The sequence below is a fragment of the Henckelia pumila genome, chromosome 3, assembly GCF_033568475.1.
Source record: "Henckelia pumila isolate YLH828 chromosome 3, ASM3356847v2, whole genome shotgun sequence".
NCBI lineage: Eukaryota > Viridiplantae > Streptophyta > Magnoliopsida > Lamiales > Gesneriaceae > Henckelia > Henckelia pumila.
In genome coordinates, this window is record NC_133122.1 from 143,911,626 (window position 1) to 143,932,172 (window position 20,547).

At 37.5% G+C, this 20,547-nt stretch overlaps 2 protein-coding genes across 5 annotated transcripts; one reads left to right on the top strand and one right to left on the bottom strand.

The window, feature by feature from the left end:
* The first annotated feature begins 344 nt into the window (after positions 1-344).
* Positions 345-13,207, top strand: LOC140886660 (ATP-dependent helicase BRM). Its single transcript, XM_073293374.1, has 14 exons — positions 345-1,203; positions 2,733-4,025; positions 4,162-5,487; positions 6,597-6,709; positions 6,858-6,945; positions 7,056-7,142; positions 7,317-7,409; positions 7,488-7,571; positions 7,667-7,870; positions 8,676-8,918; positions 8,988-10,538; positions 10,624-11,142; positions 11,375-11,632; positions 12,293-13,207. The coding sequence occupies exons 1-14, from the start codon at positions 1,072-1,074 to the stop codon at positions 12,935-12,937; spliced, it is 6,636 nt and encodes a 2,211-aa protein (XP_073149475.1). The 5' UTR covers positions 345-1,071; the 3' UTR covers positions 12,938-13,207.
* Positions 13,208-14,145: 938 nt separating this feature from the next.
* Positions 14,146-17,322, bottom strand: LOC140886661 (IQ domain-containing protein IQM5-like). 4 transcript variants are annotated; one of them, XM_073293378.1, is made up of 9 exons: positions 17,128-17,322; positions 16,334-16,722; positions 16,134-16,248; positions 15,971-16,036; positions 15,706-15,794; positions 15,477-15,564; positions 15,145-15,375; positions 14,952-15,053; positions 14,146-14,837 (listed from the first exon to the last, which is right to left on the bottom strand). In XM_073293378.1, exons 2-9 carry the CDS (start codon positions 16,714-16,716, stop codon positions 14,430-14,432), a joined length of 1,482 nt encoding a protein of 493 aa, XP_073149479.1. In that variant the 5' UTR covers positions 16,717-16,722; positions 17,128-17,322; the 3' UTR covers positions 14,146-14,429. The 4 variants fall into 4 exon arrangements, with proteins under 4 accessions (XP_073149479.1, XP_073149477.1, XP_073149478.1 ...); XM_073293376.1 differs by having other exon boundaries at positions 16,334-16,809; XM_073293377.1 differs by lacking the exon at positions 17,128-17,322 and adding an exon at positions 16,965-17,035 and having other exon boundaries at positions 16,334-16,809.
* Positions 17,323-20,547: the final 3,225 nt, after the last annotated feature.

A 20,547-nucleotide genomic window follows, 5' to 3' on the forward strand; every position in this document is an offset into this window, starting at 1 on the left:
AGTTTTAAAATGTTTTTTTTGAAACTATATTAAAATGTTTTCAGATCTGAAAGATTTTGTAAATTAATTCATATTCATACTATAAAAAAGCGTAATCTACAATTATTAGCAATAAAAGCACAATTTCTCGAATTTTGGTAATTTTTCCATCCAGGTTAACACAATAACATCACAACATAAACAATAATTTATTCCTTTCAAAAAAAAAAAAAAACAATAATTTATTTAATTTAATAAAAAAAGAGTGGAATCCAATCCCAGTACGGGTCGGGTCCAGCCCTTACTTTTAACCCGAGTTAGTTAACACAAGAGTTGATTAATTAAATTAAATTAAATTAAAATTAAGAAAATCAACAAATAGTGAGTACGGTGGTGTAGGTATAAACCCTCCCTCGGCCCCAGAAATTGCGAATTGCGTGAAAAATTCTTCGCACACAGACAAGCACCTACACTGAGTGAGAGAGAGTGCAATCTTCCGACAGGTTCGGGCGAATCGCCGGCCATCAGATCGATCTGGTGAATCTGGGTCCCACCATTTTGAGCCAAGAATCCCTCTTTTTTCGCTATAAAAATTCAATTCCTTGAAACCCATCCTATTTTATAATTGCTTTATGCACGTATGCCTTTATATGTATGCGTGGGACATGGGGTCTCTGGATTTTAAACGGGTCAGAGTCTGTGAAAATGACGGCGTTTTAACTATATTCGTGGGTGATAATTAGGATTTTCTGGGAATGTTCTGATTGCCTGTTTGTGTGAATTCTTGGGGGAATCGAGAGTGGACTGAAATTTAGAGCTTCGCGAAGCTCTGATCTTTGTGGGTTTTTATTTTTTGAGGTTGCATTGTCATTGACGTGTGGGGGGAGCTACGTGGTTTCAATCAGTGCCCTGCTTCTACTGTTGAGGGTTTTCAACTTGTTGATGTTGCTTACAGGTGGGGCTGAATTTTTTTGCCGCAAAGACGACTCTTGACTCCACCGTAGCTTCAATTGTGTGCGTGTGTGCGTGTTTTCTTTTTTGCTCATTTTGATTTTTGTTTTGGGTGGTTGGGGGTTGTGTTAAATATATTTCATGCAATCTGGCGGTGGGCCCCAGCAAGGGGGACATGGACGGAGCACTGCTCCTTCGGCATCTGCTTCGCCGTCCTCGTCTTCATCTGCAGCATTTGATCACCAGCAACAGCAGCAGCAACAGCAAAGACAGGTAGGAATTCGTGAGTAAATTTTTTTCTTGGCGTTTGAGAATTAAGTTGTATAGATTTTTGTTTGGTTTTGTTTTGTCTTGCCCTCATTATCATTATTAGTAGTTTTTTTTCCTTCTTTCTTTTTGTGTTGGTGCAATTTTTGTGTGTCGCATCAACAATTATCTGGGTAATTTAATAATTCTGTGAGGGTCGGCTGGTCAGCAGTGAATTAGGATCAATTATCCAAGTATATTGACTATTTTTATCCAGTTACATAGATTCAAATTTGGTGAATGCTGATGGCATCTATGAGTTCTGTTTTGCAGCTTTTAATCATTACGCTGACTGTTTTGATTTTGCACTTGCATATTTTCCTTCGCCCATTGTTTCAATCATTTACATGTACCTGCATTATCACATTTGTATAATGTGACGTGATTGACACAGTTTAAATGTGTTGCAGACTTGCAGTTCCTCTCACTTGACTTTTTCACCTATTGCTGTTTATCAACCTTTCTACAGATGATTCATGGCTAAAAGAAGAGAAAGATTATGCGATTTGGTTTTGGAGTGAAATTAATTAATCATGGAAAAAAGATGAAAAATTTCTGAATATTTGCATTACTTGTTCTTAGGTAAAACTCAGGGTGGTTGTTTTGTCTGTCATTTCATCTTATTTGAATATATCTGCTGTTTCGTGTGTTTTTTACTTCTTACAAAAGTGGCACCCATTTATTGCTGATGCTCTATGGTTTTTCTGCTCTCACCAATTTGTTATTTCTTTTCATGCATTTGGTTCGGTCAAATTTCTGAATTACAGCATATAGCTGTTCCTTGGGGATTATTTTTTTCCAGTAAACTTCATTTCTTCTGAATCGTATACTAATTTCCCTGAAAACAAAGTTTAGCCTTTTGGAAGTGGAGGAAGGTAGAGAGGTAGAGGTAAAAGGCATGTTGGAATATTGGAATTCTATAGCCCCTGGAGTTGAGGATTTTTTCTTCTACGATTTAAGTTTATCTACGTTTTTCCGTGGTGTAATTGATTTGTCTCACAAGCTTTTGGGCCAAATGATATGTAATTCGTTTTTTATCAAGTGTCTTAACCTTGAAGTGCAAGTTACTGCATTGCATTTTTCCATTGTATTTTGTTTTCCTGTTTGTGCAATGTGCAATAAATTGCTATGCCTTTCAGAACTGAAATGTCACGCGGAAGATGTGGAAGAAAAGTCTAGTGGTTAGATGGATGCTGAGATGTATTAAATAATGCATTGGTACCAGTTGCACTGCTTTGCTTAGCTATTCACAATTTTATTTTGTTGGATTGAATATGCTTGGATCTATTGTACTGCCTTGCTTAGCCCATTCACAATTTTTTTGTCTGATTGAATATGCGTTGTTTTTGACTGGTTGGATGGTAGCTTCTCTTTTATTATATTATTTCCTGATAAATGATTGAGCTGCAGTTACTGGCATTTATATTGTTTATACTTCTTACTGAAACCAAGTGTGCAGTACTCACTCCCTTGTCCTTTCTGAATGTAATTCTCAGGCATTGCAGCAACAGTTTCTGAGGAGGACCGAAGGGAATAATGCCCTTTTAGCCTACCAAGCTGGCAATATTCATGGGGCCCTTGCTGGAGCAAATGTTATGGCTTCTGCATCCATGCAATTGCCTCAGCAATCCAGGAAGCTAGTTGATCTAGGCCAACAGCATGCCCCTCCTAATATTCAAGACCAGGGTCACAATAGGATTCAAGGTGCTGAACAACAGATGTTGAATCCTTTCCAACATGCTTACTTGCAACATGCTTTTCAGGCTGCACAACAGAAAACAACCTTAGGGATGCAATCCCAGCAGCAGATGAAACCAGGGATATCTGGTCCTCTTGTTAAAGATCAAGATATTCGGATGACAAATATGATCCAAGTTGGGAATCTGTCTCAGGCATCCACCTCCAAAAAATCATCTGAGCAGGTCGTTCATGGCGAGAAACCGGCAGATCATAATCAGCATCCCATTTCAAGCGAACCAAGATCTAATTATCCAGCACGTCTTGGTCAAACAATGTCATCAGCATCAATGCAGGGGCCACACACGCAGCAAAATATCATGAGCATGACCAACAATCCCATGGCTATGGCTGTACAAATGCACGCCTTGCAGTCTTTGGCACTCGAGCACAATATTGACCTGTCTAATCCTGCTAACGCAAATGTGATCGCTCAACTAATTCCACTAATGCAATCCAGAATGATTGCTCAACAGAAAGTGAATGAAGGCAATATCAGTATACAGTCTGCATCTTTTCCAAAACCTAACAGTACCTCAATGCAAGTTGCAAGTGAAAGTTCACCCCATGCTAATTCCTCAAGTGATGTATCTGGGCAGTCTGGATCTTCAAAAGTTAGGCAGGTTTTGCCTAGTAGTATAGGTGTGACTTCTAGTGCTGCTCTGGTTGACAATTCTAGCAACGTATCCCTACAGCAGTTCAGTGCGCATGTTAAAGATAACCAGCTGACCCCTAGACAACCACATATTGCTGGAAGTGGAATGCCCCCCCCTTTGCATCCCATGCAATCACCTGGGAATTCAAGCCAAGGAGTTGAAAGTTTAATGCTGACTAAAGCTTCATCGATTTCAGAAGCTTCTCAGGCACACTATGCCAGAAAAGCTAACCAACCTCCCCAACAATCCGTAACTCCATCTGGTGATGGGGAGGTGGGAAATTTGCCAACACCTACTGGTGGACCATTTCCCCATATGCGACAATCACATGCCGGCTTTACAAAACAGCAACTGCATGTACTTAAGGCACAAATACTCGCATTTAGGCGTCTGAAGGTTAGGGGAGTTTGAGCCTACCCACTGTAGAATTTTCAATGCTTGCCATTTTCTCTTCTCTTATTTTTTGTTTTGAATTTTTTAACACGAGTCGCGACAACATAACATTCCAAAGTCTTTTTCCTTTGCCCTGCAGAAAGGAGATTCAACGCTGCCACGCGAATTGCTCCAAGCTATTTCCCCTCCACCACTTGATTTAAAGATGCATCAGGTATTTCCCCCTCCTGGGACTGCTAGTAAGGATCGGTCAACTGGAGAGTGCGTAGATGAGCATGGGAAATCTATGGAGTCAACCGAAAAAGTGCCTCAGGTGGTGACTTTGGCTGCTGGAGCGGGTAAAGTGAAGGAGGAAGTTTTAAGAGATGGCAAGGCAACTTCTTTGACTGCTAATATGCAAAGCACTGCACCTGAAACAAAGGAACCAAGATTTGTGGTTCCTCATGGGAAAGAAGAACATCAGAATGAAGGATCTTCCGGGAAATTGGAACATGGGACTGATCTAGGAACGCAGATACCTCCTATTAGGAGCGACATTACTGCAGATAGGGGTAAAGCAGTTGCTTCGCTGCCAGTTGTTTCAGAAACAATTCAAGTTAAGAAACCTGTTCAAGCAAGCAATGCAACTCAACCTAAGGATACTGGTTCAACCAGAAAGTATCACGGGCCTTTGTTTGATTTCCCAGTGTTTACTAGGAAACATGACACACTTGGGCCATCTATGATTAACAATAACAACAACCTGTTTCTAACTTATGATATTAAAGATCTTTTCTCCGAGGAAGGTGGAGACATTTGGAAAAGGAGAAGGGCAGAAAAAATAGGGAAGATCGAAAAACTACTAGCTGTAAACTTTGAGAGGAAGAAGTTTAAACCTGATCTTGTCATACGACTACAAATTGAATCGAAAAAACTTCAGCTTGTAGATCTTCAAACACGGTTGAGGGATGAGATTGAGCAACAACAAATAGAGATAATGGCAATGCCTGATCGACCATATCGGAAGTTTGTTAGACTATGCGAGCGTCAACGGCAAGAGCTGAACAGGCAATCTCAGGCTAGTCAGAAAGCAGTTAGAGAGAAGCAACTGAAATCCATTTTTCAGTGGCGCAAGAAGCTTCTCGAGGCACACTGGATCATCCGCGATGCTCGAATTGCTCGCAATAGGGGAGTTCACAAGTATCACGAAAAAATGCTAAGGGAGTTTTCTAAGAGGAAAGATGATGGCCGTGATAAAAGGATGGAAGCACTGAAAAATAATGATGTGGAAAGATATAGGGAAATGTTGTTGGAACAACAAACTAACATTAATGGCGAGGCTGCAGAAAGATATGCTGTTCTGTCGTCATTTCTGACTCAAACTGAAGAATATCTTCACAAATTAGGAAGTAAAATTACAGCGGCTAAAAATCTGCAGGAGGTTGAGGAGGCAGGCAATTCTGCAGTTGCTGCAGCACGTGCGCAGGTACACCTCCGTTGTATGTACATATGCCTCACACACATGCCCAGTAGCAAACAGGTCACGGAACACATTAACAAACCTTTGTTTCTGAAGGATGTATCGAATCTTTGGTACTGCTTTTAGCCTATGTATTATGCAATTCAAGTATATGAATCTCTTGTTAAATTGTCTTTCTTGAATTAAGAAGACAGGAAAGATTTTTGCCCAAGAATTGGTGCTCTTACTAGTAATATCTATGAATAGTGAGTTGACTGCTGAGAACACACAATGTTTCCATCGGAATTTTGAAAGAATAAATTTAAATGACCTCTTCGGCTGTTAGATTTCGATGAGAAGGATACTTCTTTTTTGTACTATTTTGATTAAAAGCTAATGCTGTCGTGGCCTGTGAGGATGTTTGATGTGCTTATTTTGACATTTTTCATTTCCAAAAGCCATGGATTTGAGATGATGAAATATTTCTATCTGGTCCCATTTCAGTTTTCGGATACTGTATTCCTTGTCAACTATAAAGGATGCTTTGAAATAATGATAACTTCAAGTGTTTAGTCCAGATTTGCTGGTCTGGTGAAACGAGTGTGTAGTTAAACGAGAAGAAGCACAGGCTGAGAAGAGCCGATTTTATTGGGTTAAAACATAGAGGATACAAGATACTTATTTATATAGCTCTATCTCCCTTGTTTACTTAAACAAAGGAGTCTCATCTTCTACTAGAAACCTAATCAAATAAATTTTAATTACATATGTTGATCTATCCTAACCGGCTAATTATTCAAAACATTCACCAGAGTGTATTTTAAAACCTGTCATGGGTGAAGAAAATTGGCTTGTTAATGCTGGCGTTTTTTCATTCGAATCATGCAAGTTTCATTGATATTTCTTATATAAAGGTTAATTTAACTTTGGTTTTCAGTAGGAGAAATCTGAGGTCGTATGCCTGCATGAATTGTCTAATTATATGCCATTTTCCTTTTTCTAAAAAAATAAAAAATTCTTATATACTTATTTATTGTTCTGTTGAAAATTATTGATTATCAATGGGTTAACTTTTGCAATATTTTGAAAATTATGATACTTCTATGTTGTCATTTATACCATTTTCTGGAATGAAGGGTCTCTCTGAAGAAGAAGTAAGAGCTGCTGCTGCCTGTGCTAGAGAAGAAGTGATGGTAAGGAATCGATTCACTGAGATGAATGCACCAAAAGAAAACACATCCGTTAACAAGTAAGGCTTTACTAGCTTTCGATATGCACATTATATGGTTTAATCTAATCTAATCCCACATAATGGTGCAATGATTAAGCTAAGATGACATTAATCATACAGTAGTTATTCTTCATTGTAATGCCTTTGAGCTATTGTTTTCTATCAGGTATTACAATCTTGCACATGCTGTGAATGAAAGGGTCCATAGGCAGCCCTCAATGTTACGTGCTGGAACATTACGTGACTATCAGCTTGTTAGTTGCCTTTTCTTAGTCATATAATCCATCGATGACATTTGACTATTCACTTTTAGATCGATATTGGGAAGTGATCTGTTTTTTTCTTCTCAAACTGAAATATGTAGGTCGGTTTGCAGTGGATGTTATCTTTGTACAACAACAAATTAAATGGAATCTTGGCCGACGAGATGGGTCTTGGGAAGACTGTTCAGGTGAATTACTTAAATGTTTGTTGGTTTAGAAGACTTATTGCTAGTGCCTTCAAGAGAAGGTGACATTTGTTTTACACATAATTTCTCGCGCAATTTTTGGAGCTCTTGTATTCTTTTTCCCTCATTATTATTTAGTAAGCGGGCATCCAATTCATTTCATTTTCGCTTATACAGGTCATGTCCTTGATTGCGTATTTAATGGAGTTTAAAGGAAACTATGGTCCACATCTTATCATTGTTCCTAATGCTGTTCTGGTCAACTGGAAGGTTGTATTGCTTTTGATGTTCCGTCTAAATGCTTACGAGTTGTTTTCCTTAACTTGCCTAATTTAGTTATAATTCCAGAGTGAATTCCACACTTGGCTTCCAACTGTCTCCTGCATATTTTATGTTGGTGGAAAAGATCAAAGGGCGAAATTGTTTTCTCAAGTAAGGCAGCGGTTGCCTGTTCTTTTTGAATGAGCTTGATAGTATGCCTTCTGTTTAATTGACTTCCATTTGCTTATCTGCTATCTACTATGTAGGAAGTCATGGCCATGAAGTTTAACGTTCTTGTGACAACCTATGAGTTCATCATGTATGATCGGTCAAAACTTTCAAAAGTTGATTGGAAGTATATTATAATTGATGAAGCACAACGAATGAAGGACAGAGAGTCAGTTTTAGCTCGTGATCTTGATAGATATCGCTGCCAAAGGCGCTTGCTTCTCACTGGAACACCATTGCAGGTTTACTTCTTCATTTATGGAGTTTTCCTTGTTGTGGACAAGAATGAAGTATTTTGAATTTTATATCACTAAGACTGAAAAACCTTGCTGAGTTTGAAACATTTCTTGGGATGACCTTCTGAAGATTAGAGCTTGTTTTCTTCCTTACATTTGTTGACTGTGGAATGACATTGTACTTATGATTGCTTCCGATCTTGGTGCTTTACATATTTAGAATGCCCAGTCCAATGTGATACTGAATGGGCTGTCTGTTTTTAATGCTCCCCAAGTAATGTAGTTAAGGCACTCACCATGTAGTCTGACAATGATTTCGTCTTTTTTTTCCTGTCAAAATTTAAGAACTATTGCTATATCTTCTCAATCTCCTCTTCGAACCCCCATATTTGCGTTTTTAGGTGGAACTTCCATGTATTATGTTTGTTGGTGTGTTAATTGTATCCCACATCATGAGTAAATATCCCGGGAGTTTAATATATAGACAAGAACAATCCTCCCCCGTGAGCTAGCTTTTGGGGTTGAGTTAGGTCCAAGTCCATTTCTTAACATGATATCAGAGCCCATATCCACCATATGTGTTGGACTGCCTATAGTTGGGTCACCCGTCCCATAGTTGGACCATCCGTTAATGTCTCCACAAACCAATCAGAGGGGTGTGTTGGTGTGTTAAGATATGTCTCATGTCGGTTGGATAGAGTTTCTGTGAGTCTTTATATAGACAAGGACGACCCTCCCCTTGAGCTAGTATTTGGGGGTGAGTTAGTTCCAAGTCCATTTCTTAACAATGCTCTCCTCCCTCTGTATGCAGAATGATCTTAAAGAACTATGGTCCCTTTTAAACCTATTGCTTCCAGAAGTATTTGATAATAGAAAAGCTTTTCATGATTGGTTTTCACAACCATTTCAAAAAGAAGGTCCCACACACAATGCTGAGGATGACTGGCTTGAGACTGAGAAGAAGGTCATAGTTATACATAGACTTCATCAAATTTTAGAGCCATTTATGCTTAGGCGTCGTGTTGAAGATGTGGAAGGATCACTGCCTCCCAAGGTATTCCTTTTTAATAATCTTGGTATTTTGGGGCATTGATTTTTACTGATTGTAATTTGAAAATTGCAGGTTTCAATTGTCCTGAAATGCAGAATGTCTTCCATTCAGAGTGTCATATATGACTGGATCAAATCCACTGGTACTCTTAGAATTGACCCAGAAGATGAAAAGCTCAAGGTTCAGAAGAATCCTAATTATCAGCCAAAAGCTTACAAAACCTTAAATAACAGATGCATGGAGCTAAGGAAATCATGCAATCATCCTTTGCTCAACTATCCATATTTTTCTGATTTTTCGAAGGATTTTCTCGTGAGATCGTGTGGGAAATTGTGGGTTCTGGATAGAGTGTTAATTAAGCTTCATCGAACTGGACATAGGGTACTGCTATTTAGCACTATGACCAAACTGCTCGACATAATAGAGGAATATTTGCAATGGAGAAGGCTTGTTTTCAGACGAATCGATGGGACAACTAGTTTGGAAGATCGTGAGAGTGCTATTATAGACTTCAACAGATCAGATACTGATTGTTTTATATTCTTGCTCAGCATTCGTGCTGCTGGACGAGGTTTGAATCTTCAATCTGCTGACACTGTCATCATATATGATCCTGATCCGAACCCAAAAAATGAGGAACAGGCTGTTGCTCGAGCACACCGAATTGGGCAGACTAGGGAGGTAAAAGTCATTTATATGGAAGCTGTGGTCGGCAAAATATCAAGCTATCAGAAAGAAGATGAGATCAGGAGTGGAGGTGCAGTTGATTCGGATGATGACCTTGCTGGGAAGGATCGATATATGGGTTCTATTGAGAGCCTCATTCGGAATAACATCCAACAATATAAGATTGACATGGCTGATGAGGTTATAAATGCTGGTCGTTTTGACCAAAGGACTACACACGAAGAGAGACGCCTGACCTTAGAAACCTTGTTGCATGATGAAGAGAGATACCAAGACACCGTACACGATGTTCCTTCTCTTCATGAAGTTAACCGGATGATTGCCAGATCTGAAGCAGAAGTAGAGCTCTTTGATCAAATGGATGAGGAACTTGACTGGGCAGACGATATGACTCGGTATGATCAAGTTCCAAAGTGGCTTCGTGCAAGTACCAAAGAAGTAAATACCACAATCGCTAATTTATCCAAGAAGTCATCAAAGAATGTCTTCTATGGAGCAAGTACGGGCTTAGATTCCAGTGACATGGCTCATGAAACCGAGAGAAAGAGGGGGCGTCCCAAGAGGAAAATTCCTATTTACACTGAATTGGATGACGACGAAGAAGAATTTTCTGAAGCCAGTTCGGAGGATAGGAATGGATATTCTGTACAAGAAGTGGGAGAAATTGGTGATTTTGAAGATGATGAATCTACTGGGGCTCCACGACTTAATAATGAGCAGTCAGAAGAAGATAGTCCTGTTTCTGCTGATGGATACCTACCCCAAAGAGCTTTGGAAAGCATCAGAAACGACCACATACTTGATGAAGCAGGTTCGTCTGGATCTTCTTCGCACAGTCAAAGGTTATTAAGGATGGTTTCTCCTTCTGCGTCTTCTCAGAAATTTGGATCACTTTCTGCTTTAGATGACAGATCCAACTCCCGTTCGAAGAAGTCGGTATGTCGTATAACATGCTTACTGTTCTCATAATGCTATATTCTTGACTCTGTTGAGTTTTCTGATGTGCTTTTATTTCTACCAGGTAGATGAATTAGAAGAAGGGGAAATTGCTGCATCCGGTGATTCTCATATGGACCACCAGCAATCTGGTAGCTGGATTCAAGATCGTGATGAAGGTGAAGATGAACAGGTCTTGCAGCCCAAAATTAAACGAAAACGAAGTATACGTTATCGTCCAAGGCCTGCAGATAGATTAGGAGAGAAACATATTAAGAAATCATCCCTTCGCCATGTGGATCATTCTCAATTGCAATTTCAGGGGGAACGTAAATATGCATTTCAGGCAAGGGATGAACATGCACATAATGTTGGAGAACCTAGTTCATTGAAAATTGACAAAAATGATTTATCCATCAAGAACAAGCGTAGTTTACCCTCGAGGAAAATATCTAATATAGCTAAATTGCATGGTTCTATGAAATCTGGTTCGGAACAGCCAAGGGATTATATTGCGGAACAGCCAAGGGAAAACTGGGACAATAAAGTGATGAAAAGGCCTACTGGTAGTGGACATAAAATGTCTGAGGTCATCCAGAGAAAGGTATAGAGACCCATCACTTTATAGGAGTGGTTGATATTTTTACAAATTTCAAGTCAAATATGACAAAATCTAATCTTCGTTATGCTATACTTGTGTTCAGTTGGGAACATATCTGACAAATTTTCTTGCAGCCCTCTTTTCGTGCCTCCAGAGGGGAATGCTTTTAGTCATTTTTCCACCTCTTTTCTTTCGTGTTGCTCAAGTATGGTTTTCCCATATTTCTGTTTTGCAGTGCAAGAATGTCATCAGTAAGCTCCAGAGAAGAATAGATAAAGAAGGTCATCAAATAATACCCTTGCTAACTGAACTTTGGAAAAGAATTGAGAACTCCAATCCTGTGGGTGGTGGTGGGGCAGGGAATAACCATTTGGACTTTAGAAGGATCGATCTTCGTGTAGAGAAATCTGAGTACGGTGGTGTCATGGAGCTTGTATCTGATGTGCAACTTGTGTTGAAGTATGGCTTGCAGTATTATGGATTCTCGTATGAGGTAGTACTTGATTCTATCAGCAGACAAACTTCTGTTGCTTCCTTTTCTTTTTGTTATCTACCCCTTGTTCTGTCCAAATTCACTTTCTGGTGCAACTATGTTAACCATCACAAGCAAGTGTAGTGAGGCTATGAGATTACAAATCTCTAGTCCAAGCCTTTCCTTTTGTCGGTGACCTGGTTCTATGGTCCTCATTAATGTGAGTTGTGAATGAACGTTGTTCATCATGTGTAAAGGCGCAATATATGCTGTTATGATGTTAAGATACTTAGAATTTTTCTCCCCCTCTAAGAATTTCTAAAACAGAACATCTCACAGGAGCAAGTGGATGCTGGATTTGCATTTTATCCTTGGGTATATTAATTTGGCCTATGAATTTGTTGAACCGAACGCTCCAAATTGAGAACTTTTTAACTCACGGGAGTCTTGTTTCTTTTTTCCTCTGAGTTTAACTCAATCAACCCTGTGATGGGGTGGTACAAGCATCCTCTGAGGAAGTTTTGCGAACTTTTCATCTCTCGAGCAATTTAACTCATTCACTGCAACTCAACCTGTCTATGTTATTGACAGAATGGATGAATGTCTGATGAATGACTACCTGTTAACTTGTTTTCTATATTTTTTGCTTGAACTAAATAAATTGATGATCCAATGCAATAGGTGAGGTCGGAAGCGAAGAAAGTACATGATCTCTTCTTTGATATCTTGAAGATAGCATTTCCTGACACCGATTTTCGAGAAGCCAAAAATTCCATGTCTTTTTCTGGTCCAGTTTCTACACCAGCCACTGCTTCAAGACAGGTGCTTGCCAGTCAGACCAAGCGCCAGAAATTAGTGAAGGATGTGGATTCTGATAATAGTCATTTTCAGAAGCCACAGACTCGAGCAGCCAACCTTACTCTGGAGGACACCAAGACCAGGAGTTATACGACACAAAAGGAGCTTCGGCTTGGAAGTAGCAGTAGCCGTGAGCTTAGCCAACAGGATAATGCGCACCCATTTACTCATCCTGGGGACTTTGTTATCTGCAAAAAGAAGAGGAAAGACCGGGAAAAATCAGCAGTGAAGGCAGGGAATAGGTCAGCAGGTCCTCTCTCACCTACTGGCCTTGGCCTTAATATTAAAAGTCCAAGCTCGTTTTCTGGCACCAAAGATATGGGATTGATGCAGCAAATTGGTGCACAACAAAGTCGGGCTGCCCTTTCTCCTCAACAAGGGAATAGTGGTGGTAGTGCTGTTGGATGGGCGAATCCTGTAAAGAGAATGAGAACGGATGCCGGAAAGAGGCGCCCAAGCCATTTATGATGCCGAAAAGAGGCGCCCAAGCCATTTATGGCTTTGTGAATTGCATTATGCGATTATCGCAATTGTTGTCTTTTGAACAAAGGGAAAGATAGTAAACGAAATGTTATGTAATTGAGCTGCCATTCACATCTACCATGAATGATGGAAAGATAGTTAATGAAATGTTTTGTAATTGAGCTGCCGTTTACATCTACTATGAATGATGGATGATACCTGTAAATTGTGCCACCCTTGGCATTTGCTAGCTCAGTGCTCATACAATTTAGAGGAGTTATTCGTGCAAATATGTAGTTTTTGAACTTTTATTTTATGGTAATGAATTTAGATATCTGCAAGACTGTAACTATAGTGTTTGGATTCTTTAAAAAGATTTTCATAAGCTTTTCTTTACAAAATTTCGATCACTTTTAGATTTGCTGTTCATGAAGCTCGAGATAAAGAAATTGTTAAATCTTAAGACCCGAAGTTTATTTCTAATGCATCTTTGCCAACAAATAGGGGTGTTCAAATTTCGAATAAAACAGAAAAAATTGAAAATTCTAATCGAAAAAAAATCAAACACCTAACCGAAAATCGAAATTTAAAATTCGGATATAAATGTCAAAACCAAAATTTATTTGGTTCGATTTTGGATTATATATCTCAAAATCGAACCGACCGAAATAACCGAAATTTTATTAAATTAATAATTTTATTTCTGTTTATATTATATATTTTATGAGATGATACCTAGTGAATAAAGAATCATTTTTAATAATTTTTAGTTGATTTTGTTTATTTAAATCATTTAGATATTGAATTTAAATATTTTACAAAAAATTCATTTAAAAGATAACATATTATATTTTAAAAATATTTATAATATTAATTAAAATAATTATATCAAAACCGAAATAACCGAACCGATTTAGTAAAAAACCGAATCGAACTAAAGGAAAACGGTTCGGATATCGGATTATATATTTCTAAAACCGACATAAATAAAAAACCGAAAATCGGACCGAACCGACGGATGAACACCCATATCAACAAATGAGATTGCTGATTTGCGATAAAAATGGTTTAATTATGTTGCATGTTTATCATGTCTTATCAACGTATCAACGAAAGAAGGCCCAGAGAAAAGAAATGATCTTAATAAATGCATTAAGAAATGAGATGAATATAACACAATCAAGAAGAGAATAAATCAATTAAAACAACGCGAATAAACACGCATCAACATTGTATTTTAACAAAATTTTTTTTAATTTTATTACATCCAATGTGCATTCATATACGAAACACTGTATCTTGCTAGTATACATGCGTATATGATATGCATGAATCGAAGCATGAGGATCACTGCTAAATCATCTACTCAAATTATTTTGAAAAAACAAAAAAAATAGCCTTCCAACTATGCAAAAGAGCCATGTACATGTAATTGCACAAAACAATAAAAGATTTGAGTTAGTTCTCTATGGAAAGGTCAGAGTATATATATCAGGCCTCAGCTAATGGTAGCAATAGGAGTCCTCGGGCTCGGCAGCCCCATATACGCCACCCTCGGAGAGAGTCGAACCTTCGGACTAGGCCGAGGTGACGGGATCGGCCCATAATTATTGAGAAATCCATTAGCCACCCGAGGTGAAAGGTGAACCTGTTCCAGTGCTCGGAATTGTAACTCTGCTGGGTATTCTCTAACACATCCAATGCGCGGTCCTGCCCCGGTGCTCCATTTGCATGACATACGATTAGCCAAGCCGTAAACCGGCTTATCTTTGTGATCACTGATAGATATCTTTGCTGGTTCTTTAGCTGGAACATCCTTAGTAGCTACATTAGCATCCTCTAGTTGGTCTACACTTGACATCAGTTCGTCTCTACTAGGAGGACGATCATCGTCGGTTGCACATCTCTGGTTGGAGAAACATAGATAGATAACGGCATATATCAGAAAGGGAAGTTCAGTTTGAATATTGAAGTTCTATATTTCTAAAGCTTATAGTCGTTTTTTCAAAGAATCACTCACCTCCACGTTTGCGAGATCGACAGAATTTTCCTCAAGAAAGCTAATGAACTCCCTGAAGTTCTCCTCTGTTGGGAGATAATGGCCACTGTATGGCCAGATTGCCTAGTAAAATTCGATGAATTGTTAGCCGGCTCGAGAAACTACCCGATAATGAGTTCACTGCAACATTAGTGCTTTTTATTTTTTTTTTTACCTCAAGAACACCTCCATGAGCAACTAATCTTCCAGCAGCAGTGATGGCTCCACCAGCTAGGAAACTCGAGTGCTGGAATAGGCCTTTCTGCTTCTGCCCGATGTACAAAGTTCTCGTCGTGCTAAGAACAAAGATCCATTTCGAGCCCACGACCGTGTTGACCAGAACACCACCTTGTCTGTATACAAGCTTCCCATTTTCAATCACGACCTCATATGCTTTTCTCTCTTTCTGTTGCATACATTTGAGGTAAGCATGTTGTAAAAGTCACCAAGCAAATGCTTTGTATGTTGATGTAATGTCAAGAATTCTAAGATGCTCAAAAGACTTACGGGTCCAAGATATTTGATGCATTGATGTTGTAAGTTGGTTCTTGAGCACTTTTCTAGATTTATTTCCTTCCCATCTCCGATATCCAACCTTCAACAACATGTAACAAACGACATAAGCGGAAGCACATATGGAGATAACAGACTTTCTATCAAGGAAATTTTGATTGGAGTAATGATGTATTTAACTATTTAAGGTTTGGTTTATGAAAAGGATTGGATGAGTGCTCACCAGTAAAAGAATGGTTGTGCACTTTCACTTTTGAACCAGATGTCATAATATAGATGTAAATTGTGCCCATATCGATGTCGTGGATCAATCTGCAGAAAATCAAGCCAAGAAAACAAAAACATGAGTTACAAGATCAAAAGCCTAGTTGAATCATCCTCCCCCCTGTTAAATGATTCTATTGATGCACATATACTTGGTCAAATTAATGATTTTGGCCCACAAGTTACAAAAACTTTGAAGCACATGAAAGGTTCAGGGGACCTACTGCTTCAAGCCAGTGTCTTAGAGCAAGTTTTTGAGCCTTTTCATGCTTACACAATCCCTTCCCGACCTGCAAGAAATTCAATCTTTAGATCAGAATCCAAAACACACAACCAAAAACAAAATTGCGAGCTAGTACGAAACAAAATGGCTGTTGAAAAATCGACCTTGGCAGCTCTGGTGCGCGCTCTTGCCCACCGTGAAACAGCGGTCTCTGGTTTCTCAACGTCAAAGAACGACACCGAGCTCTGTTTAAGAGCTGCGAAATCCATAGCCTTCCACCTACAAACGTTCATGACTACCGGTTAAGTTAAGCGGCGAAAATGGTTCCAACAAGTACTAACAGAAAAGGACTATATGATCGAACCATAGCTCCTCCACAACAACTGCACAATCTGCTAGGTTTCTTCTAGTCCGGTAGCTCTTGTAGACCTTTTGTAGCTTCACGGCAGCCGCGTCAAGCTCGCTAATGCGTCGTGGAGTGAACATGAAGGCCGGTTCGGGGAGAGAAGCAGCTGCTGAAACCATTTTACGCCCATAGCATACGGCATTTGCATTCGAGTCAGAGTGATCAGACCCTGCATTTCGGATATCTTGGACTAGATCCTTGAACGAGAGTGTTGTTTCGAGCACTACTTTTATAGGCTCACGATTGCGAAAACTAAACGAATTCTTCCTACTCATGTTATTCGCGCTTTTTGGCGTGGTGACGGCCGCAGAATTCGCAAGGCCATCGGCTCTCAAAGTCATCTTGATCTGCAGGTATATATATCCAGACTAATAAAGATCTTTCTTTATATATTTATATATACACTGTTCCACTGAAGATTTCAAGGCTCTCACCTGCATAGTTTGTTGTGATACTTGGCATCAGTAACAAAATAAAAAATTTCATGCCAAGTTCAGAGATAGACTATATTACAGCATAATCAAGGAGCAAGAAATGCCTATTGTGCTACTTCATGATCACATCAGAAAACATCTTAAAAAAAACTAACAGAAATGGAAGAATCAGCTAGCTAGCTCGTTGCAAGTTCTTTTCTTTTCGATGAAATATATCTTGTTAATGATCAGAAAAGGTGTTAATTAAAAATGATCACCACCATCTCTTATATATATATATATACATGTGTGTGTTCATATCTTGAAAACTTGGAATACCTATTATAACACGTGTTAGATATGGACTGTAAAGTGGTGTTTGAATTCTTTCAGCGCCAAAAATGCACAGGTTGAAAACCCTGAAAAAGCTTTTGATTTCTTGAAATGGGAATGCATAAAAATGGTGATCAGTCTGAATATTCAATGTTTTGTGCTGCTTTGAAAGCTCGAAATTTGATTGATTCAAAGCTTAATTATTTTTTTTCTTGGGAGTGGAAAACTTGTATCGAAGGTTTATGTATATATATAATTATGTATGAGATCGTGATAGTATTATTGGTCAAAGAAAGCAAGCTTTAACACGCTCATGCAGAAAATCTTTGTCTTTGTCTTGTTTTGTTCTTGAATTTTGTGGGTGTTTTTTTGAACAATTTAGAAGGTCAACTAGGAATATTAATATTTAAAGAAAACAAAAGTTTGAGGCGAGGAAAACTAGAATGTCATGCTGAGGTGGACTGAAGTGAATAATATTGGAATTTTAATTTATTGATGATTTTTTTTTTAAAATTAATAAATGGATAGATGAATGAAATGTTTTATTAATGATTGTTTGTATTTTATTCATTTATGACGTTTAGTATGTTTAATTTTTAATAATTTTCTCAAATTACAGGATTTGTTTGAACAAAGTGTATCGTAGTTTGGAGCATCGATCAAAATTGTCGATTAAAATTTTTTAATCATTATAAAAATAATATCCAAGTAATTTACACGTTTAAATTTAGAAATGGCGTTATATCTTATTTCTAACTTTAATATTATGGCTATCGATTTTAACTGATTAGGTAATTTTTATTGACAATTTTAATAAATTTTATTCTTTTAAATCAAAAAATTAAAACGTCTTAATTGAGTTTAGAAATTTGTTTGAAAAATTGGAGTATATTTTTGAAAAAAATATCCAAAATGTATTTATCGAAAATTAATTTTGAGACTGAAATTGATCATGCATCACATGTAAAATTTGAGTAATTCATAACTGTGAGATTGAAATTAAATTATGCCATAGTTAATTCATCCTTTAGATTTGTGACGTATTTATCGTCCAAAGATTAGCATATCCGTTTCTGAGACTTTTGTGTATATATAGATGTCACAAATCTAAATCGTGTAGCAATAGAAACATTTTCCTTCCACAGCGAAAATTTGAACACTAACATTCAATTTAGTTATTATTCGAAAGATACATGCATGAAACTAAAAAATTTATTACAAAAAACTAAAACATTGTTTCCACTTAAATTAAATAGTTTACACACACACACACACACATATATATAGGGTAGATTTTAACTTAGCATACGAGTAATACCCCAATGATAGATCTAATGTCATATGATTTGTCACGTCAACAATATATAATTAATTACGTCTATGTGTAAAAATACAAACCGTTGGATGCATGATTTGGATATTACTCATATACTAGGATCTCATCTACCTATACACATATGTGGGTACAACTTACAAGCTGAGTTGGCGTACAACTCACGTCCATGTGCTTTTTAATTTTGTGAAGTGACAAGAAATTTTTTTTTCATTATTAATTTAATTCATCTTTGTTGGTAATCTAACCAAAATCTTCATCAATCAATCGAATAGAACTATAGAAGATGAATATTTGAATGATAGTGTAATTATTTATATTAAAAATGTTATATCTCGTATCATGTCGAATATAGTTAGTACTAATTATTTTTGAAAAATTTCATGTCTAAGAGACATTGTTAGTTAGATCTGAAATTAAAAATATTATTTATATTTTTTATTATATTTTAATTTTTGTTATTGATGATTGCATGTATACATATGTGTGTGTTCTTCTTTAGATTATTGTCCTTCTTCGGTAAAATTTCTAGATCCGCCCCTGCTGGACCATAAAAACCATCTAGCTCGGACGAAACCGTGCTACTACCGTCGCTGCTGGCTCAAGCCCGTCCATCGACCGACCACCCCAGGCAACTCATATATCAAGCCCGACCACTCCATAGTGGCTCAGCCGAACTCTCGGCCTTAACCATCCAAACCCGGCCAACCTGGAATGCGCTCAACCCCACGAACAAAAGCCCTACGTACCGTTAGATTTCCGGTCTTGGCCCCTTCCATGAACAAAAGCCCTAACTATATATATATATATATATATATATATATATATATATATATATATATATAGAGAGAGAGAGAGAGTTTTTTTATGGTGCCCAACATTATATTCCCACTTCATGCCCACCATGTACAATAGATGAGTTGACCGGTACAATAGATGAGTTGACTTGTACATGGTGGGCATGAAGTGGATATATAGTGTTGGGCACCATAAAAGAACTTTATATATATATAGTTTTGTTATGCTGCCCACCAATCGTGTCAACCTCTGTGCCCACCATGTATAAAACACTCAACTATTGCACATGGTGGGCACAGAGGTTGACACGGTTGGTGGGCAACATAACAAAACTATATATATATATATATATATGTATATACATGTGTGTATATATATTTCAAAGTTTTTGCCAATGAAATGTTAGGAAATTATCTGTAGATCTTGAGAAGTACTTGAAATAATCTCTTACAAACACTACTATATATATATATATATATATATATGTATATATATATATATATATATGTATATATATATATATATATGTATATACATGTGTGTATATATATTTCAAAGTTTTTGCCAATGAAATGTTAGGAAATTATCTGTAGATCTTGAGAAGTACTTGAAATAATCTCTTACAAACACTACTATATATATATATATATATATATGTATATATATATATATATATGTATATACATGTGTGTATATATATTTCAAAGTTTTTGCCAATGAAATGTTAGGAAATTATCTGTAGATCTTGAGAAGTACTTGAAATAATCTCTTACAAACACTACTTTATATAGTGGTGAAATCGTGGACAATTAAAGTAGTGTTTGTAAGATATTATTTCAAGTACTTTTCAATTTCTACATATAATTACCAAACATTTCATTGGAAAAAAGTTTGAAATATATATATATATGTATATACAATTTTGCTATCCTGCTCACTCACCGTGCCCACCTAATGTGCCCACCATGAGGTGTCACTCAACTGTTGAGTGACACCTCATGGTGGGCACATTAGGTGGGCACGGTGGGTGGACAAGATGGCAATTGTCTCTCTCTCTCTCTCTCTATATATATATATATATATATAGTTTTGCTATATATATAGTTTTGCTATGCTGCCCACCTCCATGCCCACCTATGAGGTGACACTCATCCATTGGATGAACCATTTGTATATGATTCATCTCATCCAATGGATGAATGTCACCTCATAGATGGGCACCGGAGGTGGGCAGCATAGCAAAACTCATATATATATATTGCACGATTTTCACCACTATATATATTATATATAAT